Here is a 26,871-nt window from a genome sequence, read left to right on the forward strand (position 1 = left end):
CAATACACTATGCAACAACTGACCTTCAAAAAAGACAAGGCCCCACAATAAGATCAGGCTTTGCAACTACAAGATCAAGAACTCCATTAACAAATCCAAGCCTTAAACAAGACCAAGTTCTTCAACTACAAAACAACCCAAATAGGACCAGCTTCTGCAACAACAGAATCATGAACACAAATCAAGGCTTGAACACAAGATTACACTCTGCAACAGCAAGACCAAACTCTGCAACTCCAAGACCAAGTTCCTTAACAAGACCAGGATTTACAACAACACCAAGAACTCCAACATCAACAACATAGATAGGCCTCAAAACAAGACCAGGGTTTGCAGCAATATAACAAGGCCCCAAAACAAGACCAGGCTCTACAACAACGTAACAAGACCAAAAATCAAGACCAGGCTCTGAAACAACATAGTAAGACCCCAAAACAAGACCAGGCTATGGATCAACATAACAAGACCCCAAAACAAGACCAGGCCCTGCAACAACAAGGGAAGGCCCCAAAACAAAACTAGGCTCTGCATCAACATAACAAGACTCCAAACCAAGACCAGGCTCTGCAACAACATAGCAAGGCCCCAAAACAAGACCAGGCTCTGCAACAACATAACAAGACCCCAAAACAAGACCAGGCTCTGCATCAACATAACAAGACTCCAAACCAAGACCAGGCTCTGCACAAGACCAGGCTCTGCATCAACATAACAAGACTCCAAACCAAGACCAGGCTCTGCAACAACATAACAAGACCCCAAAACAAGACCAGGCTCTGCAACAACAAAGCAAGGAACTCCAACAATATCAGGCCCAGAAACAAAACCAGTTACTGCAACAAGACCAGGCTCTGCAACAAGTCCATGAACTGCAAAAACAAACCAAAACTCTGCAACAAGACCAGGCTCTCCAACAACAAGCTTTTCCATATGAACATGACTTACATTTATTTGCTGCAAAACACAAGCAGGCAATCTAAAAAGCAGCAGCCTCTGGCATTGTGTTTTTCCCTGTGAGCCTTTTGTAAACTGAACCCAGTGTAAGGTGGATGATTTTCGAAGGCAAAAGCTTTCTTTTCATAAGTGCCAAGACTTGTGTTTTTATGGGGCAGGCATTAAACATAGAAGGGAACACTGTCCAGGAAGAGAAACCACAGCTTTCAATGGGCTGAATTGCAGAGCGATAGGTGAATAATAGGCGGCAGGCAGTTTAAATATCAGGGAAAGCACAACACATCAGCAGACTGTCTGCAGTGGTCTCCAGAGAAACATTACAAGTGCCAGCTGGACCAGGTCATAGCAGTCTCACTCACTGCCTCTGAGAGGGAATTCGAACTTGTAAAAAGAAATGGAAAGAAAAAAAACAGGGAAGTCTTTCATTATGAAGAGAGGGACAAAGAATGCTTGAGAGGACGGAATGTAAAAATAACAACTGTAATGTTTTATTGATGAGGGTGATTGACTCTATAGGAAATGGAGGAATCCACTGCATACATCCTTCCCAGAATCTCCTGCACCTCAGCACAGGCCGGGCGAGATGATGGGGTGACTAATTTATGCACCCCAAAGGGAAACAAAAAATAAATAATTTAAAAATTGCATCCTCAAGTCCCTAAATTCAAACCAGATCCAGAGGAAGGCAAAAACACTTGTGGTCTTTTTGCTCCAATTTGGAAAATACTCCTTCCTGGTCCTTTAATGTCACTGGATATCTTACAGATTAATATTATAGATGATAAAAAAAACTCCAGCCTCTCCTTCAGTCTTCTAAAGCTATGCAGGTTCTTTTCTGGTGGGCTTCTAAAACGTGCATTAGAAGCTGCAGATGAGTCAGAATAAGCCTGGAAGATAATTATCATTTAGTCATTTCCCCTGCAGACTGACTGTCCCTGGCTAGCCAATTTAATTGATTAGATTTTACTTTTTTCAAACATAGGGGTCAATATCAGATGCGAGTGTTACCTAGGGTGGCCTGCAAATGTAGTCTGCCTTGGAAAACCCACTTCAACAAATTGGCATTCACCCATTAAGGCATTTTGATACTTGCACAACTTCTCCCAAAAGCTAGCTCTATGTTTGCCAAGGGGGATTGAGAGGGCTACATAGGCTGTGACGTTTCACCATGTCAGCCCTCCCATTAGCAATGAGCAGTCTATATTGCACAAAGAGGCACAGGGACCCAGTGATGTCCAAATAGGATATCTTCCATTTTTATCAAAAGCAAAGTAGCAACCTAATAGAAGGAAAATGAAGGCAAAATAGAATCAGATTCAACTTCAGCTTTTAAGGCCAATTATATTTTGCATATTTTGAAACATGTCCAACTTCAGTGACACATCCTACTGTGTTGGCTGGAATCAGCTCCTGCGTATGTCCATTCCAAATGGTGTTAGGGTTCTATGATCTCATAGATTCCTGAGTAATATGCAAAATATCTGCCAGGTCCTTCCTCAGTGATGTCACAGATTTCAAGTGTTCATCACCGCCATTCTTTGATTACTACGTGGCTCCCCTAATACTAACCCGATGACTACTCATCAGTGCTGCATTAACCCTCAATATGGCTGATCCCTATGTGAGCGTGCAAAACACAAAGTTGAACTTTCTCATGCTATATTGTAGCAATCAGAGCAAATTTTATTGCACTGATGATGGAAAGCTTTTTGGCAAGAAAGTTGTATGGTTCATGTATAAGAAATACAAAAAAGGGACTAGTGGGAGCCACAAAGGGTAATTAAACCTGTAGACAGTGTAATCATACCTCAGCGCTGTCTAGTCTAGTGCCGTAAGACGTAACACTTATAAACCCTGAACACATGTCATGCTGATGATGAGTGCTGCCTCCCTGTTTTGATCCAGACCTTTAATTACATATAATAGTAGTACACCTACCCCTTGCCATCTATTAATTCCTCTTCATCTTCCTCAACATCAGACGCGGGGCTCGTCCGCGGAGGGCATGAGCGGGTGGAGACGTTACGGGCCAGGATGGAACCTGTAAAGGTTAATTAAAATAACAAAAAGTTAAATACATAATTATAAAATAATAACGATACTTACGAAATAACAGGCCAAAGCACAGAAAAGTCAGAGATTTTAAATGCTTATTTGCGGCATTTTGCTTTCAATAAATAATGTTTTGTTTACAATGTGTCTTTGAGCTTGCTAGACATTTTGCCTAGCACAGATTTTGCCTTCTTCCTCCTTGCACATCATAACCCTTTTGTTTATAGTGTGTCATTTCTGTCTGTGCTGGCACAGCTCCTCTGCCACTCCCCTTACTTTCCTATAAAAGCTTTTATGTCACTTCCAGTGGAATGAGCAAAGAAGAAAGCTAACAGGTGTCACATGCTAAAAAGGAGCACATATATAAGCCACAGTGGCAATGTTTGCAGAAGGAGGCACAAGACGACTTAGCTATTTTCAGGTTGGGCCACTGTGGCCATGTGGCAAACTGATGTGGTTTACTGCAGGGCCACGTTGCCCCAACCATTTAGGAGCGGTTGGGAACAATTTTGTGCATGCAGTTGCATTGTGGTGGGATAACGGCACGGTTCCTGGATGTGACATGTTGATTCTGATTGCATGGTCCCTTTCTCTCCTCAAAAGGAAGAACCAAAGTGCCAACACAAATGGTGGGCAGTGTTTCTCAACCAGGGTTTTGTGGAACCCTAGGGCTCCTCCAGTAATTTGTGACTCTCAGTTCAGTTTTAGTGACACCAATGATCTTTTTCGCTATAAGTAAGGGTGACATTCTTCCCAATGGCCAGCAATATAAAAGGCATTCTTCTCACTGACCACTACATTAATATACAGTTAGCTGTGGATATAGTAATTATAGCAGGGCATACCCTAATGAACGGAAAGTTATTTCAAGGGTTCCACCATGGTAAAAAGATGGAGAAACACTGTGCTAGGGCAATGCATGCAAATGTACTGGCCAGATTGCTATGTGCCTGGTGGAGGCAAACTACACAGTTTTCAGACTGCACATCTGAAAAAAGCCTAAAACAGTAAGTTCCCCTTAAGCAAAGCTTTTTTTTTTTTTGATTTAGTGCTTATTATAGCACTTTTATATTTTCAATAAGTATACCACGGAAATGCAGACTTTGCACACCAAGACAGGAAAACAGTATTCAAAAAAGGTCGAGAGAGCAATTCTTATTCAAACTATACAAAACCGACTCCGCAGATTACTCTAAATTTAGAGCAATACAGCCTTGTGAGAATGTCTGGACGGGAAAGGACAATAAACACATTAAATCTTTGCATAAATCCTCAGTGAAGGCACAGATTTTGAAATACCCTTGAATTAAGTCCAAGCAAATCTCACGTATTTGCCCTCAAAGCGTAACGGATTTGGGCTGTACAGGTGCCAGCTACGGTGCTTTGGCAGTAAGTAAGCATGAAACGCTGTGAGTAAAGACGTGCCTCGCAGCTACAGAGATTATCTCACCGTCCAAGTCACGTGATTGGGTTTGAGATACTCATATGATTAAAGGTATAGTGTGGTCAAACTTTTCCATTTAAAGCAGTGTTTCTCAACCAGTGTTCCTCCATAATTTGCTGGGGTTTCCTTGTGCAATTTGTGCCTCTCAGGTCAATATCAGTGACACCAATGACCTTTTTGGCAATCTGTAGCCTAGGTACATGGATTCAAAGTGTAGCTAGACCTCTTGGGTAGTTTACAACTTTTGGGCACAGTGAGTGCACTTTGGGCTTTTAGCTTTTGGTGCTAAATTACGTTGTTTTAGCACTACTGTTGGCCTTTGCCATAGGGACTTAAAGTGACCAGAAATTTTGATATGTCACCAGAACAGCAAAAGAGGGGGAAATGTCCAGTTGGGACACTTGTTTTGGTAACAGCTGCCTTTTCCAAACTTTGAGGAAATATCCCGTTCTTCCTGTTGTGTCTTAAGGATGGTAGATGAAGCTATATCTCAAGTGGCTAAAATTAAAGGGTTTCTACTCCCTACTCTATCCAAAATAAAAAAAACTATGCTAGGCTTTACTATAGAACTTTGTTTTAAACTTAAAAAAAACATTGCAAGTAAGAAGGTTTTGTTTTCCTCTGTCTCTTCTGCAATAAAGGGTTCTCACCCTTTTCCTCTCAAATTGTACTGCATGGTGCTGAGGGTCAATGAAATTACATCACTCTGGTTAGGTCAATAAAGATGGCTGAAGACTCCAAACCAAGAAGAACTCAAAAAGAAGCAGCCAGGGTTGGGCAGAGAGCTTGAAGCCACCACTGGAGGGATGGAGAGTATTGAAGGTGCTAATTCTGCCTTATTTCAAAAGTATGCTATTACTATTATAGTAGTTAAAAGGATAAACTATTGTAATTCTCACATTTGTCTTCTATACCCAAGTAAGTTAATGTAGTTACTAGTAACAGTTTTTCAAATGGTTCTCAACTATATCCTTTAAAAGGGTTTATTACTCTTTTTTTCGAGGGACCTTTCCAGGGATGTCATGGGTCCATCCATTTGTCTTTTAATGGTGGTGGTTGGTGGTGCTTATTGGTTTACTAAATTCCACACAAGTTAGGATACTTGATTGATGTTCAGTGCAGTTGCACTCAAAGCCCAGCCTAACGTGGCGGCCAGTACAGCGTGAACTCCTGGCCACCATTCAAACCAGAAGGTGAAACATCTTAAATGATCAAACTTCTTTGTTGGATATAACTAGACTGATGCTGAGCATTTTATTCTTTAAAGTACTGGACATGTGTTTTTTGTGTGTTCTGTAAAATTTGAGTCCTACCTTAGGAGTTCCTAGACTCCAGAAACTGTCTTGAGGTACACAATTGGAGCAAGAATTAGCTCAATACTGATAGCCAAAGAAGTAGTTACATTCTGTCCATCACTACTTGAAAATTACAGAGAGAGCATCATTAAAGATACCCCGTTTCTAACCTTCCCTCAACATAAGCATTTGACATTTCTAGGGGACAAGGGTTGGTTACAGAGTCTCATCTAAATCTTTTGTAAATAGCACAGTCTGCACAAATGGTGTCCCCTTCCCTCCTTATCCCAGGCCTACCCCATCTAGCAGGCCAAACCTCAATAAAAATTAGTCGGAATTGTGCAACTAAAGTGCTAACAGTCCAGGCAACCCATTATGTGCTACACAATAATCCACTGTGGTTAATGGTACAACAAATCAAATCCTGTAATGTCATTGCAGCCACATATCACTCACTTGGTAACAGTGAGTTGTATAGAGAGAAATATAGGAAAGGAAGGAAATAGAAAATCAAAAAAGAGGTGTTCAAATAAATATATATATATATATATATATATATATGTGTGTGTGTGTGTGTGTGTGTGTGTTCAAAGAGAACTTAAAAGAGAACACAAACAATAATAGGTACAGTGTCATGGTAAACAAAAACAAAAACAGAATACAATTTATGTGGTTAAGCCCTGATTACTTCATCAGGGTGTTATTTGACTAATGAACTTTACATAGATCTGCCTAATCAGGTGTGGCAGGGTTTACATGCACGTAGCCACCATAATAAAGGATAATGCCGTGATTATGTAATGCCTCTAGACCCGATGCATTTCACCCGCTTGGGCTTCTTCAGGAGTATACAATCGAGACTTTATGGTCTAGCTTAAATTATAAACTGAGTACATAATCTGAACATATATGTAAATTGAACATATTAACAAATATGCTTTTTTAGATGGTAACACAAAGTAACAAAAAACATAAAAAATGTAATCAGCAAACATTATGTGTATCAAAATCTATTGTTGAAGTGTATAGAGATGTATAGGATTAGTGATATTTTGAATCACATTTTATATAGCTATTTTATATAACTAATAGCTATTTATCATCCTATGTGATATAAAAAGTAAACGTAAATGATAAAGGATGTGTGTAGTATAGCCTGTGAACAGAATTAGCCATATATATATATTGTATACAGATGTATATTGCAAACAATATCCTGTAAAAAAAAAAGTGTAAGGATAAGTGTCACTGACACTTTAAAAAATCGGTAATACAGTACATGTCGGCAACCTAAACATAAGAAATCCCTCTGCAAGCTGCAATATTGTTATTACTGGTAATTACTTGCAATAAACTAAGGCCTACTGTCATCAATGTGCCTGCTGTGTGATAACCCACAGTTCCAGCAAGTTGGCATCCAACCGCTGGGGCCTGCCATAGCATACTATCACTGTGGGTAAACTCTGACTGAGCAACTGAGCGGCAATGTTGCAACTAAAAACAATGTGACCCAATGTTGCCTGAATTTTGAAGTTAAACAGCAATAAAAGAAAACTTTTTAATTGCAATGGGTCTTCTCTTTACCGAAAGTGTTAACTGGCTAATTTGACTAGGGGATGACAAACCCTAAAACCTATTCCCTTCCAGCACTTGGTTGCACCTTTCTGACACCCAGTATAATGTAGTCCTATAGTCCTGCAGCATATATATATATATATATATATATATATATATATATATATTTATTTATTCTTTTCTCTCTCTCTCTCTCTAGTGAAAATCTTGATTAGATCATTGTGGTTTTTCAATTCATATCTGTTTTTTAAAAATATTTTATCTGTATATATTAGGGCAAAACGCGTCAGGATCTGTGACTTACTCTCCCACTACAAGTGTTTTTTAGCACAATATCCCTTTATTGGTATATAGGTATATAGCATATTTGCACATATGACACTTTCTCTGCAAAGCATTTCCCCCCAGCAGTGATCTCAGCTCTCTCCTGCATTGCAGGAGCTTTGGGGCTCTTCCACACCCACAAAACAGCAGAGTTGGCCACTTCTGGCCACACAGCCAACTGCTGCAGCTGAAACTGGGCATCAAATAGCAACCACATAGCCAAAGGCAACTTGTCAATCTGCCAGAGCTGCATGCAACCATTTGCAGCCATGTGCAAAATATGACTTTAGTAAAAAAAGAAAAAATTTGACCCAAAAGTAAAATTATGGCTTTCATGGCCTAAAAAAATATTTGAAGCACCCAAACTGGCGGGGTTAGTTTGTGCCTGTAGGATGTGGTTTAGAAGTATCATCATGCTGAAGCACAGTGTGCCAGTAGTCAGCCATATTACAGGTTAATACTAACTGAGTAACTCCGCCCCTGCCCAGTAGCATTGTTATTGACACGCTTGTAACTCCACCCCCTCCCAACAGAATAGCATTGTTGTAAAGTGCTTATAAACACGCCCCCACCCAGCAGAACAGCATTTTGAATTGGAAGCTGTCAGTCATGTCATAAGTCGGCAAAATAAAACTTTCTGTGATGGAGTAGCAAAAATCCTGCACCACTTTTGGATTCGGAGCAGAGTTGTAACTCTCAAGAAGGCTGTACTTGGTTTAACTACTCTGTTTTACCAATGTTGAGAGAGGCGTGGCTATCAACATTGTAACAGCTCATTTGCAAGCCTGTCGATTGTCAATCAGCACCTGGCCACACCCAAAGCACACCCACTGCTTTTTGGGATGACGGCACTCCCCCCCCCACTGTACTCTGCAGTGCCTGGGAGAGGGATCGCGTGAGACACAAATGAAGGAGAATTTGAGTTAGTCAGGAGGAAAAAACGTTTTTTGTCTCTGTGATGCTTGAGCACCTAGATTTAGGACGTCATACAGGAACCTTGTATTTAAACTGCAGCACTGTCCCAAACCAGAATCTTAACAGTAAAACCTAAAAGACTTTTCCAGGAACAAATTTTCCCAACCCTACATATACATTTAAAACTCAGAAATGCCAGGCAGATTTTTTTTTCCTGCACCCTATGGAAACACCTGGAATAGGCTCGTCCTTTGCATACAGCTGTGTGCTGGCTCCTAATTACTGGGCAGGTCTGCTGAGAGCTTGGGACCCTCGTCAGCCCTGGAGACATCCAGAACACACCCAAAAACAAGCACAGACACACTTAACCACAATCCCATATTCCAACACAGACAGGCAAACCATGCAGAAAAAATAATTACAACACAACAACCTCTCAAAAAAGAAATATGATATGGAACATATGTCTTAAAGTAGAACTAACCAGGAACCAGGATTTGAAGTGGACCCGGGCTCAAAAAAGTGAGGATTTTGCTATGTTTCAAGGACAATCATAAAATGGTAATTGTTTCTATGTACTATAAAAACTTTGTAAGGTTTCTCTGACCAATAGCAGTGCACTGACTGGTATATGAGGTGTCTAGACACTCCTGTGGTTATAGGCTCATAGCTGTATTTCTGCAGTGTAAGGTCCAAAGTATTGCTGCCTCTGATTGCTGATTGTTGGAGAGAGATTTGGTGATCTTATTATTGTTCTTTCCACTCTTTTCTATGGCTGTGTAAACACGTGCAACAATTGTCGTTGGAAACGAACGATCCAGGACAGATTGTTCGATAATTGTTAACAAAAAAAATGCACAAAAACTGGTCAATGACGCCGAATAATGAGGAACCTCTCTGGAAATGAACGTCTGCCCCAGAAGATCTGATTGGGCGATAATCGTTTGTAATCTATTGTGTGCACGGTTGTTTAGTGATCATGGTTTGTTATATGATACACTTTCTTCTGTACGTGTCACAAACGATTGTACCTGGTGTGTACATTATTGGTGGATTATATTTGAACGATTGTATTGTTACAGCATGTACAGAATTGTGCACAATACAATTGTTCGAAATATTCGGGAATAATCGTTGATCGTTCGGTTTTAAACGATAATTATTGCACGTGTGTACCTAGCCTAAGTCTGAAGCTCTGAGAACAAAAAAAGCCTTGTTTCAACTAAGATGGCACCTCCATATAGGAACAATGCAGAACAAGGCATGGTAATGTAGTAACAAGATGAGATACCTCATGCAGTACTGAGGTGTGTTCAAGTTATGCCATATCAAAGGACAGCTGGGACATGTCTATGGCAAAAACTTTGCAGCAAAACATAAATACAAAACCAGTGAAAAGCCTATATGTAAACATGTGACAGGTACACTTTGCCACCCGGACAGCCAGAACCTGCCACGTGGCATCTATGCCCTCCACAGATGTGCTTCAGCTTTTTGAAAGATTCCTCTTCAGCCAGCCTTATAAAGATAGTGCGGACGCTTGCCAACACACAATGTGTCCCAGAGGCTCCTCTGTAATTTTAAAACCAATCACCTTGTAATTACAAGCCCTGCATCTTTTATTTGTGACCCCTGTGACTTGGCACTATTCCCTGCTGCTTCTGAAGACGTACACCCAGTGACCGGGAGCTACAGGAAGACATGGGTCCATGGAAAAAACAAATGCCATCTTTAAACGCAAAATACTGAGTGGCATCATGGACATATACAACAACCAGAAGTATGTGCTTGCAAAGGGGGACTTTGGGCAGCGTCAAGGTGAACATTCACCTTTGAATTTGAAATGTGCCAACAACTAAAAAGAACATGGGCTTTGCAACTTTGCAACTAGTGTGCTGCAACCGACCCTTGTGGCCGGTTGCAGCACACTAGTTGCCATGCATTAAATTGTTACCGTACGTTTTACATTATACCAAAACGCATAGGTCATAAGGGGGCCTACCAATAGGACACACTCACCTTTTTCTTACTTTGTTGTCGATTCATTTAACTGCCCAGAGTAGGTAAATACTTGCTGCATGCCCAAAAGATAGCTTACACAAATCAATGGAATGGCAGTGCTAGTTGTAAGGTAATTGCCCAGCCCTGGCAATAAGCATAAAGCTACGTACACACGTCAGATTTTTATCGCCCGATAATCGGCATCGGCCAATTATCGGGCGAAAATCTGCCGTGTGTACAGTCGGTGTCGTCCATCGTCCGGACGACTGACCTGCCGGATCCACGGACGATGGACGACAGCCGATTGTAATGAAAGTGAAGGGGAGAGCACGCAGCAGGGTGCCGCTCCGTCGCTCTCCCCCTCCCCTCTCCATAGAGCATGAACAGCACCGTTCATGCATCGTGCACTCCCTTGTCGTTGGAAAGGATCGTGAAAGATCCTTTCCAACGACAAAAATTGGCAGTGTGTACGCAGCTTTAGTCACATGTTCTGCCATACCTAGAAATACCAGATAAAAGGGTAGGCAGGGAAGTTATAGAAAAAGTATATGGCACTGGGGATGGGGGTGTTTGGAATAGGGGGGGGGGGGGGCTGCTTAGAATGGGAGGGGTTCAAGTACATGTGCAACCATTTCATTTTGGTAAAAATGGGGAATGATTAAAACCTTGTAACTCAGTAAAGTGACCTTCTATCACTTTCCATAGCAGTAACAGTTTTAGCAGATGCGACAATATAAAGTTCACAGGGCCCCCGCTCTACCAATATATATGTATGTATATATATATATATATATATATATATATATATTTAATGTACATCACTGCGTAATATGTTGGCACCATATAAATCCTGTTTATTAATAATATATATATATATATATATATATATATATATTTATAAATAAAGAAAGCAGCAGTGGCTGGAAATAGACAAATTACAAACCACATATACTTGAGTATAATGCAACATTTTTTGACCTTAAAAAACCATCAAAAAAGGAATCTCAGTTATACTCGGGTCATAGCTGGTATGCCCTGGAATTGCATTTGTCTTTGGTTTGACAGATCAGAGCTAGCCAAGCCAAGCTGTTTGTCACACACTTTACCATGTTGTAGCCAACAATGATGCACAAAGAATCATTTAGGTGCAAGTAGCCCATCATAACAAACTCAAAAATAAAAAAATAAAAATAAAATACTTTACCTTGTAAAAAGTTTGGAAAAAATAAACAGGTTTATATTCGGATCTGTTTATAGTCGAGTCTGTATGATAAGTTTTGGGGTTTTTTTGTGCAGGATTACAGAACAGATCTAATCAAAGTAAGAATTTACAAGTCTTGTGTATTTAGATGGTGTTGGCTTACCCCAGAGTTCAGCTTTAATTATAAAAACAAAAAACAAAAACAAAAAAACAGCAATCTGATGTAACACAAGATTGAATTTTAATGTGAGGTGTGGTGGAGAGACAATTCACCTTTGATTAAAAAGCTGGCTTTGTTTTCAGGGAAAAAAATTAATATCACACACTGTATTAGATCATTAGCAGACCAGGCTATTTTCAGCAGATTAGAGTAAAACTACCAAAAAAAAAAAAAAAAATTGGCTTACCTAAAGCAAAATTCTGGTTTGCTTAATTCTGTTCTAAATGGAGTTTTATTAACTTATATGAAATCAAACTTCATGTTTGTTTTTCATTGGATTCATTGTCACATGATTTAAGTGAACTCATCTGCAATTCCTTTCTATATATGTAATATAGAATCACATGGAGCAGGATCAGTGGGGTTTAATACCTTGCACATGGATCATGGTTTCTGTCTTCAATTAATTTAATTTCCCCATTTCATCCACCTCCAGATTTCACCATCAGGTCCCATAGATATTTCTCCAATAGACAATAGATTTTCTTACCTTGAGGGGGCAGGTCGAAGCGTATGTGTCGATCAAAGTGCATGGCGCTGTGGAACTTGATGTCACATGACTCACACAGGTTCAAAGGATTTTTTTGGTTCATTTGTTGGCAATCAGCGTGGTGACATACCTGTGACACAAACATATAGCATATTAAAATAAAATGTACAGGATTCCCCAACAGCCATCCAGTGCTTACTGAGCTTGTATCTTTACTGACCTTTTACTGGTCAGGGTTATGAAATGCATCAACGTTACATAAAGTGGTTATAAAACACAACTTACAAAATAGCCTCTGGACACAAAACAGTTCACTAATTAGATAACAGCCTGAGAATTTGGCTTTAATAAGCTGTAGCCATGGGGTTGATTTACTAAAGGAATATAGAGAGTTCACAAAGCAAAATGAACTATCCTCATGCAAGGGATATTTTACTTAGGGCAGGTTTAGACCTGCTTTAGGACCATGCGATCTCAAACGGGTGCCTGGTCACTCACAGCGCAATGGTTCTTATACAACCGGTATCTACAGATTTGACAGCTGGTGGTGGTGAGAATTACTACAGTTCTTCCCAGCCCTCTTTTGCCGGGCACACCACCTGGTATGTTTCAGCAACCACCCAGCTGTTTTTGGGTAGTTACTGATGAGTTTGGTCACAATACAGGGTCCACCAACCACCTAGAGCTTTTCGGGGTTGTGCACTATAATAATACAGCTCACTGCGGCCCCCATTCATTCCCCATGGAACTGTCACAGGGAGATGCTACCATGCGGCATTTCCTGAGAGGCGGCAATTTCCTGGAATGAGTAAGCTGTAAAGGCGCTGAAACCTTGCCACTAGTGTGAACCTAGCCTTAGCATATAAATAACACGAAGCTCTGCTGACTTTTACCATTCAATCATGTGAATGGAAAATTCCTGATTTCTTTACACATGATTGGGTACTCTTTGCACAGTGAATCCATCCCACATTCACTAAGCTAAGTGAATTATCCCTGTAAGGTAATAATGCACCTTAGTAAGTGAACAGCCTGTCTTCCTTTAGTAAATTAGCTCCAAAGTGATTTTAATAAATACGTCAGGATCATACACAGGAACATTGCCCATACTTCTAATGTGTGCAGTGCCTCCCCTGCGGTGATCAAGACAGCATGGGTGTGCAGAGCCTCCCAGGATACCTACATCACGCTAGCTGCTCCTTTTGCGCATGCCCGATCTTGGGTATGCGCAGAGGGAGACTTTTATTTTATAGGGGGGGGGGGATGCCAATCTAACGCATGTGCACTCTTTTTTTCCCCTATCTACGTCACCCGATCTGGCGCCTGGGCAATGTGGGATCAAGTGGCGTATGAAGAAGAAGGTAAAAAAAAAGATGGCAGCACCGAAGGAGGATATCGGAACAACTTGGGACCCAATCGAGGAAACTTCCGGATAGATCAACAGATCTGCGGGCTTAGAGGTAATTGTGAATTTTTGTGATTTGCTAGATTTCCTTTATCTATTAAATCTGTTGAAACATTGACAATGAAATGAAATGTGGTATGTTTGTGGCCAGGAAGAATGTGGAATATTCCAAAATCCTCTGCCAGTTTATACTCTGCTGCACCCATAAAGTGTCAAAACAGCACAAAAATCCTGCAGAATAAGCTATAGGTGCAGCTTGGGTTGGGTACTGATGCTGTAAAACAGAGTCATGAGTTTGATGGGTAAAAGGATATCAAGAATTAAAATGTTATATATTGCAGTCACCACATCAAAGGCCTGGTAAGCTGGATTTGTTTTATTTTTTGAAGCTTACTACATTTTTTGCAAGTACAACAAAAAAAAATTGTTGATCGTGCTAAAGATTTAGTGTGCTTGAAGTTTCTAGTTGTGATTTCCAGGCTATCTTCTGCAGTCAAACTGTGAGGTCTCTGTACTGGAATTCCTGACTATCTGGGAACCCCTTATTGTGGTAACAGCATGTGTAATGGCCCTGAAGCACCAAGAATTCCCACTAATAAAGACCTCAATAAAGAAAAAAAAACTGTCAGGGGGTTTACCCTCTAGCACAACTGTTCTCAACCTTTTTTTAACATAGAGGAACCTTTTAAATAACTTACAGATCTCAGGGACCCCCCAGCCAAGATTTATGATATGCCCAATCCATGGTATATTAGCATGGTGGTCATGGTTTGAGGAACCCCTAGCAATCTCTGGAAGAACTCTTGGTTGGGGAACACTGCTCAAGAGGATGTTGGGGGTTTCACCAGGCTATTATATTGTGAGCTCTGGATATAGCAATTATAACTGGGGTTCCCTGAAGACCTGAAAGTTATTTCAAGGGTTCCCCCATGATAAAAAAGGTTGAGATAGGATGCTCTGGAGGAACCCTAGTGCTCCACTGAAAGCTGCTTGGGAAACACTACATCAGCACCTACCACCTCAGCACCTAAAATGAAATCCTAATTTTGGGTAGAATATCCTTTTAATATGTCATCTTTCAACATTTTTGTAGCGCAAATATCGAATTTGTAACTGATTAAACTTTTAGGAGGAGCAGTATTAACTGAATAATGTTCTGTAGACATGCAAAGGTCACCAATGACACTTGATGAGCCTCTCAGTGGAACCTATTCATGTTCTCAAAGGTCAGACAGCAGAAAAGATCAATTTGAGGCCAGCGGAGGAGAAAAAGACGTTAAACCGACTCCATTTTAATCTGTTATCACAAAGCAGGAATGTCACGTTAAAAAACATCTCGTTTTATCACTTGAATAACTCTTAGAAGTGCAGTGTCCTTAAAGATGTAAACCCAAAATCATTTTTTAATATGTATGAAATAATTGCTTGTTGTATGGAGTGTTTATAAGTGAACCAGTTATTGGTCAGCAATACCCGTTGAAGAATAACAGCACTGTGCCAGCCATCCAACAATGTTGTCAGCATATGTGCAACTCCTTTACTTGGCCATTGGGCTGCCTGTTTGGTCAGCAGGAAGCATTTATAGATCTGATATGAAGTTTAATGGCCAGCTAAAGAGGAATGTACACAGGGTGGCTACACTGCATACTAGTACTTGGAGCACAGTTTAATATTATTAACTTGTATTTTTATAGCGCGAACATATTACACAGCGCTTTACAAAGTCCATAATTATCTCCTCAACTGTCCCTCAAAGGGGCTCACAGTCTAAGGTCCTCGCCTCAATCATATAGCTTTATTACAGTCTAAGGACATTTTGGAGGAAGCCAATTAACCTATCCACATGTTTTTGGAAAGTGGGAGGAAACCGTAGTGCCTGGAGGAAACAAAGGGAGAACATACAAACTTCATGCAGATAGTGTCCTGGCTGGGACTCAAACCTGGGACCTAGCACTGCAAAGGCCAGAGTGCTAATCTCTGAGCCACTATGAAGTTTAATTTAAATTATATAAGGGGAAAGATGGATAGGGAGTGGGTCAGCCCTTGTTTGAAACCACCCATGTTTGGATTGGGCAACTTTGGCAATGTTGGAAAGCTTTGTTGTTGCAGACGTCTGATCAGAAGCTCTGATCAAACTAATTAGCTCTTTAGAAGTACACCCATGAAGGGTTGTAGCGTCACTTTGCCCCATTTAGGGAAAAGCAACAGGTTCACTTAAATCCCTTTTCTTCAGCTAAACTTTCCTATACTTCACTCCCTTACCACTTTTATCATCAGAAACACCCAGAACCTTTATGGATGGACAACCATGTGACTTGTGGTCCCTTTTCTGATATGACAGTGCCGATGGTAGGCCACATAGGCAGTCAGTGCCATGACACGGATGCAGATGAAGGAGCCTATTTAAAAAAATGGAGTATATGAAAAACATGTATTGTGAATATTTAGATCCAGAAATCTGACTGGACTCTGATTTTTCTTGGTGCTTGATAATCCTGGATACAAACTCAAATTATATCGGAACCTTGGAGCACCATGGCAGTCTTGAATTTGCAAAAAATGTTTTCAATGGACATCCCTGTTATTTCCTCAGTACAGCTTGTCTTTAAAGACCTGCATGAAGGAAAACTAAGTGTTTGTGAATCATAGTCTTTTACTGGATGTTTTTAAAGGTCTTGCGCAATGAAACCTGCAATGTCCTCTAGGTTCTTAAAATACAGTTTGCTGAGGCAGGCTGTTCTTCTCTATGAAAAGGACAACCATGAAACCAATTTTCCTTACTCCTAAATTACAAAGGACACATGTTGCGGTCACCCCTTTCTAGTCTAAATATAAAACGGTTTCTGTTCATGTACAGAACACGGGACAGTGATACGCCACTTTATACATAGCTGTATATAAAGAAAAGCCTTACATAGGGTTTTGGTTCTTCATTGGACTCTATGCTAAAATATTGACTTTTGTTTCTAGCATATTGGAAGCCATATTGTCCCATCAAAAAAAGGAAATCAATAAAACATAAAAAAGTTCTTTAGTCTATCTTTGCAGATGTTGATGCTCCAGCTATATTGTTTCTGTTGTTTGGAATAAGCCATAATAGATTCTCATCCAGGGTCCCATGGAACCCAAGGTTCTTTTAGAGATTGCAAAGGGTCACTGCCTGTCCTTCTTTCTGATGCAGTGTCTAAGTAACTCCAGATTAAAAGCCACTTGGCAGGGCCACATGAATGACACTGATGATCTTTTCATTTGTCTATAAGGGAAGGGTAGCAATCTAACCACCATCAGAATGGGTCATTGTTTACACTGACCATTAATATAAGGGGAATTTCCCAATAGCAGAGCCACTTGCATTACATTAATTATCTTTTTACTGTCTGTAAGGGTAGCATTCTGACCAATGCCCCACAATCAATTTTTTTTAGCTGAGGTTTACAGAGACCTGAAAATTATTTTAAGGATTCCTCAAAAAAAGGTTGAAAAAGACTAATCTGGAACCTCTGCCAGGCTTTTAGCAGTGTTGGTGTGTGTTCACAAGATCTTCCAGTTTGGTCACTAGAAACAGAAGTCACGGTTGAAGTTTTTGAATTGGTGTTTGGTATGAATGACCAAAAAGGAACCAATCAATCAAAGGGCTCTATTTATGAAACAAGGAATCAGACATTCCCTAAGAGATTTCTTTGTGGGAATCCTCCAGGTACATGTGTTTCAATGTCAGTAATTGATTCCCACCACGGAATATGCGAGGGAATGCCAGATTCCCTGTTTTATAAATAGAACCCAAAAGTTCCAAAGAAGAATAATGAACAACTCCATAGTAAACATGAATAATACTGCTCTTAGGAGCCCCCAATAATGAAAACCAAAAAATGGGTAACCTATCCCACCATGGGCTCCATGTTTTACCCCTTTTTAAGAAGTGAAAGAAAACCTATTGTATTCTATGGTCACATGCAAGCTAACATTCACACCATTCTTAATAGAGTACAATAGCTAAAGGTTAACTGATAACAGCCATAGGGCCAAGATAAAAATATTCTCCTATTTAGTGGGCAAACAATGGGTGATGTAATGCCAGCAGAAAGTCACATTTTATACCTCTTTGTGCCGAGCATTAAAAATAAATCATAAAAGCAGATATTTTCCCTAGAACCATAAATAACCGTGGAAAGCAGTGCTGTGCTCTGTGCCAGCAATGTGCTATTAATTGGTGTTCATTTTAAAAGATTGTTTAGAAGCCATTGTATATTAAGATCTAATTTAGGAGCATGAGTTATATTTTTATCACTTGGAGAAATAATGCAATCAAGCAAATAATAATGCAATCAAGCAAAAAGAGGCCAGCTGGGTTGCAGGATAGTGGAGCTCTTTCAGAGCGGATCAACTCAATAATTTAGCAATAAAACAGATTATTACAGGTAAATCAGACTTTTATTTAGGTAGGTCCATAGAACAGGTCTAAAAGAGAACAGGTGTGGAGGAAAGAAGGTAAAAAACGAAGAGTATTCCTCCAAAACTGGAAGCCAATTGAAGAAGATGGCGGTGCCCTGCCATAGAATGGGGACAGATGAGTATAGCGGGGATTAGCTATTTCTAATCAATGCAGATTGTAAAAATGTAATTACTCAGTAACTCACAGAAGGTTTGTAAGCATGCAGGCTGTATTGGGCAGGCTCCTTGGAAAGCCCAGAATATTAGGCTGCATCCTATAATGTTTGTTGAATACCAATTTGATTTCAACAAACCAAAAATGTTCATTGTTCAATGTTCATGTTAATTGACCAAAAAGTGTGCTTTAAAAAGGTTAGCTCAATGTTTCTAACTAATACCGGGTCCTGTATTCTGTATGAACATCTAAAGTAGAATGGCAGTTTAATTTATGGGTAGGTATGTTATACATACACAGCATGCTAGAAGGTCCCTTTTTAAAACAATACAACGGAGCCAGTTCATTTCCTTTTATTGACGGCCTGCCTCGATTTACAGTCGTTTGTTTTACACCTCAGAGCTGCAGTTTCTGTTACAATACCTCATTACGAGTAGGACATAAATTTAAAGGGCCGGCACTCTGTAGCGCATTCAGTGTTTTTGCCGTAAAGTAAGATTACTCAACCATTTAATAGGCCCTCATGTGAGGAGGTTTATGGTGCTGACGGAATTCCACATCGATTACCTAATTTTAAACAACTCAGAATACTGCAGAACATACCTGGTACATGTCTGGCTCAGGGGACAACGACCGCTTGCAATGAGGCTTTAAAATGTTGACACTGAACTGCAGACTGATATTTAATAAGGAATAAGTATGTACTATGTATTAAAAATAATAAAAACTTTTTAAGGGTACCTAGGTAATGGGTTTCTTAACTTCAGCTTGGTAAAAAATCAAAGTTTTGGCTTCTATAGTTATCCAATCTTTAAAGCTATCCCATGAAGAATAACCAGCTCACCAATCCAGTGTTGGCCCTCTTGAAATATGAAGTACACCCACTGTCAATCAAACCAGTTCTTGCAAACCCAGAGCTTCTAAGGGGCGTTCCAGCCTTGGCTTCATATGAAGAATGATGCAGATAGTGGTGCCATGTCAGTACAGTGAGATTTGGAATATGCCCACCACAAAGGTGAAGACAAACTGAGATGTCATCAGATTGGAATAAAGACACATAGAATGGATGCAAAGGGGAGCCAATTGGAGGACTGTAAGTTACCTTTATTTCCCTGTGTAACTGTACTCAGAACTGGAAGCACTACTTCTGAGTCCCGAGTTTCGGAGGAGAGAACCATGGCATGTAGAGGAGAACACAGATATCCAACACTTTGGGCTTCCTTTGCTAAAGACTGGAGAAGAAAAGACTACATAGTTGATCCAGCAAACCTTAAATGGATCTGGTCCGAGATTAAAAAATGTTGCCAACTATTAGCAAATTATTTTTCAGAAATTCTGGCTCATCCAGGTCCCCCATAAAAATATATCTTCCCCAGTCTTAAGGAGCTTTATTAAATCAAGCTCTTTATGTTGTGACACCTTTGCCAAAAACCTCAACCTCCAATAGTAGTAGTTGCCTGCAGCAACACATTCAATAGCAAGGTTTGAATGGTCACTTAGTCCACATGTGTTGGTTAACCTAACTAAAAGTATATAGGTAATTTCCTTACCCATATATATCAATGTTTTTTTAAAACAAGCTTGTGTTTTGCCTACAAACTCATAGTGATCACATAATTGGAAAAAATGGTGAATGGTTTTTGAATGGCTCATTGGATAATGGCCACCATCAGATAAAGCACCATACAAGAACTGGTGGTTGTCACAGGTTCTAATTGCAAATTAAGGTGCTAATACTGCATTTGACTCTTTAAAAATGCATAAACAACATGGTCTGGGGCATTAAACTTTTATATGTTTATGTAAGGATGTAAAATCTTATGGCTTTCAGACCTGTAGTAAACTGCAATGATTTACCATACACTCAACTGTCCCCCCATTCACTCCAAATCAGCCTAATGGGAGCAGTTGGGTAACATTTTGTGCATGTAGTTACATTTGCTCTGTAGTTGGGTTGTTGTACAGTTCCTGGAAACAACATGGCCCTTTTAGGTGGCCAGCTTTACCCCCTGTAGAATAACGTGTTGACCTTTGGTGCAGTTTGCAAGTTTAAAAGAACTGTACGTGATATTTTAGAGGCTGGGTTTGGATCTGATCTAATACATTTTGAATGACACTCCTACAAACATACCTAATGCTGTAACACTCAGTTTGCAAAAGAAGGTGAAGGTGCATTTAACCTGCATTGGGTAGTGTTGGAGAGGCTAACCAAAGTAAACGGGTTGCCTTAATGCAAAGCCCATTATTGTGCTTGATAAAATAATATTTGTTTAAGAGAATATATTTTGAGTATCACAAGTAAAGGTTCTGATCACAGAGGTGGAAGAATTACCCCTTCAATTTTGGATATAGACATGAACCACAACACAGAACCTTGGAGTCACATGCTCTTGACTATGGTTATGTGGCAGCCATCTTTGTCTTGTTTTCCCCACAAGTAGCTCCAAGCCATATACACAGCAGAAACACAAAACTCTTTCATGAGTGAATGAAAGTAGCCGGCGGCCCACGTGCAGCCATGTGGTACTTGTTAATGAAAACAGTGGCCTTACTGTGTTCTTCGGAAAACAGCATGTAAATGGGGGAAGGTACAAGACGTGGTTACATTATAAATAAAGTAAAGCCTGGAAGCGCTGATAGAAATCAAACATCCTCTCCCTTCGACATCCCTATAATCTAATGTACTGTACAAAGGACAGAAATGTTTACTACGTCATGAATTGGGGAGGAGCTGCTGCCTTGTAACTGATCTCCAAGCTTTAATAAGCACTTTAGCTGCTGCAAACTAAATTAGAGAGATTTGCAAACTCTGTGCAAACCTCCGGTGCCTTCTGCGATATATAATTGATAGAATGTCCATAATGTCCCCATCACAAGTGACACAAGATTCCATTACGCTACAAAACCAGACATTATAACTTTAGGCAAGCAGACAAGTAAGAAGCTTAATTGATTTTGTGTGTTCATAAAGCTAAGAGATTTAACATGAAAAAAAAAAGCTTTTAACGAAGAACTGTACTTTAATAGACTGAAACTGAACTTAAGGAAAGTTTTAGAGAAAAAAAACAGCAGTGGGTACTGCTTTAAAATATTTAGAAATGCTGCCATGGAAAAGACTAAATAGGAGCGCAAAGCACTACATACAGGAGGCTTTGGGCAGAAGGGTCTGCCAAGATTGGGCATACGCAAAAGGGGCTTTTCCTTTCAATGAAAAATAAGGGACTATCTCGTACATGTGCATTGAGATTGGCACTCAAATTTTTTCATTTACAGGAGGATATGTCATCCAAACTCGCGCCTGTGCAGTGCGAGATCCATAGATGTAGGCAGAAGAAATCGGAAGACGGAAGAAGATGGTGGCACCCCACACTTCCTCTGTGCCATGGCTAGGGAAAATGCAGGACAGCATGGAACTAAATCGAGACAAGATGTCGAGGGATCAGGGGCTCTTCAGAAGTAAGTGGTAAGTGTGAAGATAAGTAAGAAGGTGTGATTTTTTTATTTTATTGAAAGTTTTGCTTTAAGCATGAATTAGGCCATAGACTGTTTATTAATCCTGTGTCGAATTGGAAGCTTTCTGTCGAATGAATGTAACAGAATTGAATACACTTGAAAGTTATTAGTTAGGTATAGTTTCAGTCTATTTAAATTAAAATGTCCTTTAATGTGTTTTCACTGAAAGAAGAACTATAGTATACACATAATAAAATTGCGAGCTGACAAATTGTTAAATGCAGAAAGAACAGGTGATGTCTCTACTGCAGTAAAACAAACGTACCTGCCCATTGCAATATTCTCACATCACTGACCATGCTCAATGTACAATGCCAGCATACCCAGCTGCTGGGAATAAATTAACTCTCATGTGTATGCAGTTCTGCCATTCTGGCTTGGCCTGTAAAGGTGGTTGAAGATTCTGAACCCAGAAGAAGCCCTGGTGAAGATGCCAGCGCTCACCATTTCCTAAGGATATCGCCTGCCGCATCTGCCTTTTTATCTTTGACGTTTAGTTCTTATTTAATACTTCAATCTTTTAATATGTTTACAGCGCAAGAATCTTAGCCACCAGAGAATCGAATGTGCTTATGCTTTGGTCGCCAATGTAAACCCTTTTTAAACCTTATTCTTCATCTGGTTACAAAGCTGGCACACTCCTAATGGCTGGTTTGTTCGTCTTTATTAGGTAAGAGGTGGCAGAATTGCTGCATATTTCTTTAGGGCTTAGGTTCAGATAGAGTTAAGGTTAGAGTTTAGTAAACTGAAGGTCAGCAACTGTGACTTGAAAAAAAGAAATGAGATGTATTCATATTATTTTCTGGATATTGGAATATATGAAAAAAATGTGACTGAATTTTGGCCACTTATCTCTATGTCAAAAACATTCAAGCCAATAGCTGTAAACTAGGGCACGATCTGTGGCAAACCACCTACTTTGTAAAACCTGCCTCAATGCTTCCAAAAGACAGAACCCACACTAGGTACAAAGTGAACAATGAGCACTTTTTGCAGACAGAAGAGGGCAAAGTTGTTAAATGTATCATGCCATGGAAGTAAACATCCCATAAAAATGCCAAAAATTGTATTACTGAGATTTACATTGTGCTTATGCTGCATATATACTGGAAACATTACTAAAAAGGTGAAATTACACTTTGCCAATATTGTCATCAACCAAGCATAAAGTGGAAAGCAAAATGCTTACAGCAGGATACAGCGCTTCCTGCGGTACTTGAAAGGGGATCTGGGAAATGATTACCACCTGCTCTGTTTCATGCTGCCGTAATGAATGTGCGCCTCGTATATCATTTCCCTTTGGTGGCTCCTCTCTGTTTTCTCCTCGCTTAACCCTGCTTCAGCTTCAAGAACATTCCCCCCCATGGTTTGCACAGTAAGCAGTGATGAAAATATCCTATGACACAAAGTGAGCACTAAATATGCAACAATTGTACACGATGGCCAGCCATAATGTGATGCAAGTCACCGTTCATAAAGTGAGCTTATCATTAAAATGCATATGCTTAATGGATAAGGCAAGTGCCATTGTTATTAAATCACAATATTTTAACAAAGAAAAAATGTCTTGGATGTCACTTTTAAAGAATTGAGGCTCTGCGTAAGATTTGTTGAAAAGCTCTACTTAATGACAGCTGTGGAATACCTATTCCCCTGCAACATACTGTGGTTTCTCCCTCTGGCTCCTATGCCATTTCAGGACATACAAACTAGTGGGGGCAACCATTGTGTTCAGCGGGGGAGACAAGTATTTGACCCATCACTTTAGTCAAATACATGTAAGCAAATAGCAACTCATAGGCAGCTGAAAAAGTTGCATATGGCGCTTCTTTTATTACAGGTTTGTAATGTATTACCAGTGGGCAGCATGGTGGTTCTGAGGTTAGCACCCTGAACTTTGCAGCGCTGGGTCCCAGGTTCGAATTTCAGGCAGGAGACTATCTGCAAAGAGTTGGAAGGTTCTCCCCATGACTGTGTGGGTTTCCTCCCACATTCCAAAATCATTCAGTTAGGTTGACTTCCTCCAAAAACAAAACTGGCCTTGGACTGTATGAAAGACATATGACTATGACATTAGATTGTGAGCTCTTTTCAGGGGCAGTTAGTGACATGACTAGGGACTTTGTAAAGTGCTGTGTAATATGTTGGCACTTTATAAATACTGTGTAATAATATTAAGTGACCCTGTGTTGACCACAGTGTAGATCATATGGTCTTTGCTTCAAAATTGTGTCTGGAAGACTTGTAGTAAGCTGGAAGTTTCAGCAAACCAGGCAAGTCAGTCTTACTTGATACAAAATTGCAGGCTGATCATTGTAGGGAGAGGAGACTACAAAATGCTTCATGAGTCAAGATGGTGCTACCACCCTTTCTTAGCTACACCTCCAACACCCCACACCGACCCAACAAAGTGCTTCTTACTTCCAAAACAATAACTTCCCATAGACTTGAAAATGCCATATTCAGGCCATTGGAATGAGGTCCTACAAGTTTTCTGCATTGCAATTGTATAATCCATGGAAGGCCATTGGAAAAAGTCACCTACATATAAAAGTTTTAGATTGGAACAGGTCATGGGGTTTGGGGGGAGTTTTGCTTTTTCCAAAATTAATCTGTTATTAAAAGTAAACTGTGCTTGGCCCATGCAAGTTCACTTTCAGTCCTCTGCAGATATTTCTGCCAACCTTCCATGTCCTTCCATGCCATCCACCCGAACATTCAAGAGTGAAAAGTCACCTGTAAGCTACACAAGGCTATGGATGTTGCATGTGACACCAATGATGTCACATGGAGTCATGTGAGGTGCCATATTACTAACCAAAGCCAGTAGAGCCATTTTCTATTATGCAGGGAGTTGGTAAAGTGAACCTGTTGCCTAATAATGAAAACGGTGAACAACAGATTTGGTTGATATATAAAAAAGAATACTAGGTATTAGAACAGTCTGGCATTAAAGGCAAAGTGTTCCTCTACCAAGGACGATGGAGCTTACACTATGCAAGGTTATGACGCTTTGGTCCAGGGACAACCAAAGGTGATTAAAGGGGTCTTTTGAAGTAGTTAGAAAGCCCTTTTAGTGGCCAGATTGTTCAAATTTAAAAAAAAAAAGTCAGTAAATAAAAAATAAAGATGATGAAGAAAAAAAATTATGGGTTAAGGGTTAAGAAGATAATGCATTTAAGGATCTAAGGATGAACATAACGCATCTAAGGATCTAAGGATGTACATAACACAGCAAGGGGATGCAGAGGAAGGAAAGGTTCCAGCCCAGCACAACGCCCGAGGCGGGTGTCTCTCCTTCCTGGGTCCAGCCCTGGGTGAAAAGTGATAAAAGAAAGTACAATCTGAGCATTAAAGACCAAAAACAACCAATATTTTAGAAAAATTCACTGGCGAGATACGAGATACAGATATTAACCTATCAATAAAACACCCCATTTAGCTTCCTGTATCAAATATCCTTTGACATAGTCTGAGATTCTCTGTATCATTAAACGAGGATTCATACTTCTAAAAAGATAAAAAGTAAATATAGGGCCAGTTCCTTTTTACGTCAGTCCTGTTTTTCCTTATGAGATAAATCTATTCAGACTTCAGATCAAAAGGGACGCTCTGCAACATGTGACCCCCATGTTATATTCTCAGAATTGAATCAGCCTGTTTTATGTGAGTAAAGCTGCGTACACACTTGCAATTTTTGTCGTTGGAAAGGATCTTTCACGATCCTTTCCAACGACAAGGGGCTGCACAATGCATGAACGGTGCTGTACATACAGCACCGTTCATGCTCTATGGAGAGGGGAGAGCGACGGAGCGGCACCCTGCTGCGCGCTCTCCCCTTCCCTTTCATTAGGATCGGCTGTCGTCCATCGTCCGTGGATCCGGCGGTCGGTCGTCCGGACGATGGACGACACCGACTGTACACACGGAAGATTTTCGCCCGATAATTGGCCGATGCCGATTATCGGGCGATAAAAATCTGCCGTGTGTACGTAGCTTTACTCTCACAGGCTAGCAAATGTGATAGACTGATGAAAAATAAATTGTGTGCGAAACGCTAATCTAAACCAAATTGCTAAAATCACAGGATAATGTAATTGCAAACATCATTTGTTTTAAATCAGCAGCTTACTAAAGAATAGTTATCCTGCCATCAAGTTCCATTTTTGTGCATATCCTGTTAAGGGGTAACACCTGTTTTCTTATTGTGCTCCTACGTTATAATTTCTGGTGGAGAATGCAATACTCTATACCAGTGTTTCTCAACCAGGGTTCCTCCAGAGGTTCCTTGAGCAATGAGCAGTTTGTGCCTCTGAGGTCAATTACTATTGACACCAATGATCTTTGTGGTTATCTGTAAGGGTGACATTCTTCCCAATGATCAGCAATGTAAGAGGCATTCTTCTCACTGACCACCACACTAATATACTGTGATCTGTGGTTATAAAAATTACAGAAGGGTTCCCTAAGACCTGAAAGTTATTTTAAGGGTTTGCCCATGATAAAAAGGTTGGGAAACACTGTATACATTTAGTCCCTTTCATGCCCATGGTAGAAAACTGTGCTGTTGGCCACAATCTGCTGCTGTGCATTTAAAAGCAGCAAACCACACCACAGGTATCCACATTTGCATGCGGCTGCAGCTTGTGCATGGTTCTTCTAAAAGCAACTGCATAGATAAAATCGACTTGATGCTGTACTGCGATCTGTCGCAACCATATGCACAAAATGGTTCCCAACTGCTCCTATACACTTAAATAGGAGCAGTTAGGAATGTGATTGAGTCTGCGGAAGGATTCTGTGGCTAACAGGCGTGATCCACTATTTTGGACTATTTAATGCTGTGAAGCCACCACTGGAGTGACGCATGTAGTCA

At 40.2% G+C, this 26,871-nt stretch overlaps 1 protein-coding gene across 4 annotated transcripts in view; it reads right to left on the reverse strand.

Annotated features, from left to right (window-relative positions):
• Window positions 1–26,871, reverse strand: part of PLEKHG5 (pleckstrin homology and RhoGEF domain containing G5) — a 205,894-nt gene that overhangs the window by 81,336 nt on the left and 97,687 nt on the right. For all 4 annotated transcript variants that reach the window (XM_072425728.1, XM_072425726.1, XM_072425727.1 and 1 more), the window contains 2 exons: window positions 12,472–12,601; window positions 2,893–2,995 (listed from right to left, as the gene is read on the reverse strand). In XM_072425728.1, the coding sequence (XP_072281829.1) occupies window positions 2,893–2,995; window positions 12,472–12,574 (206 nt within the window). In that variant the 5' untranslated portion in view covers window positions 12,575–12,601. The remainder of the gene's footprint in view (window positions 1–2,892; window positions 2,996–12,471; window positions 12,602–26,871) is intronic.

This window comes from Pyxicephalus adspersus, chromosome 11 (genome assembly GCF_032062135.1).
Source record: "Pyxicephalus adspersus chromosome 11, UCB_Pads_2.0, whole genome shotgun sequence".
Classification (NCBI taxonomy): Eukaryota; Metazoa; Chordata; class Amphibia; order Anura; family Pyxicephalidae; genus Pyxicephalus; species Pyxicephalus adspersus.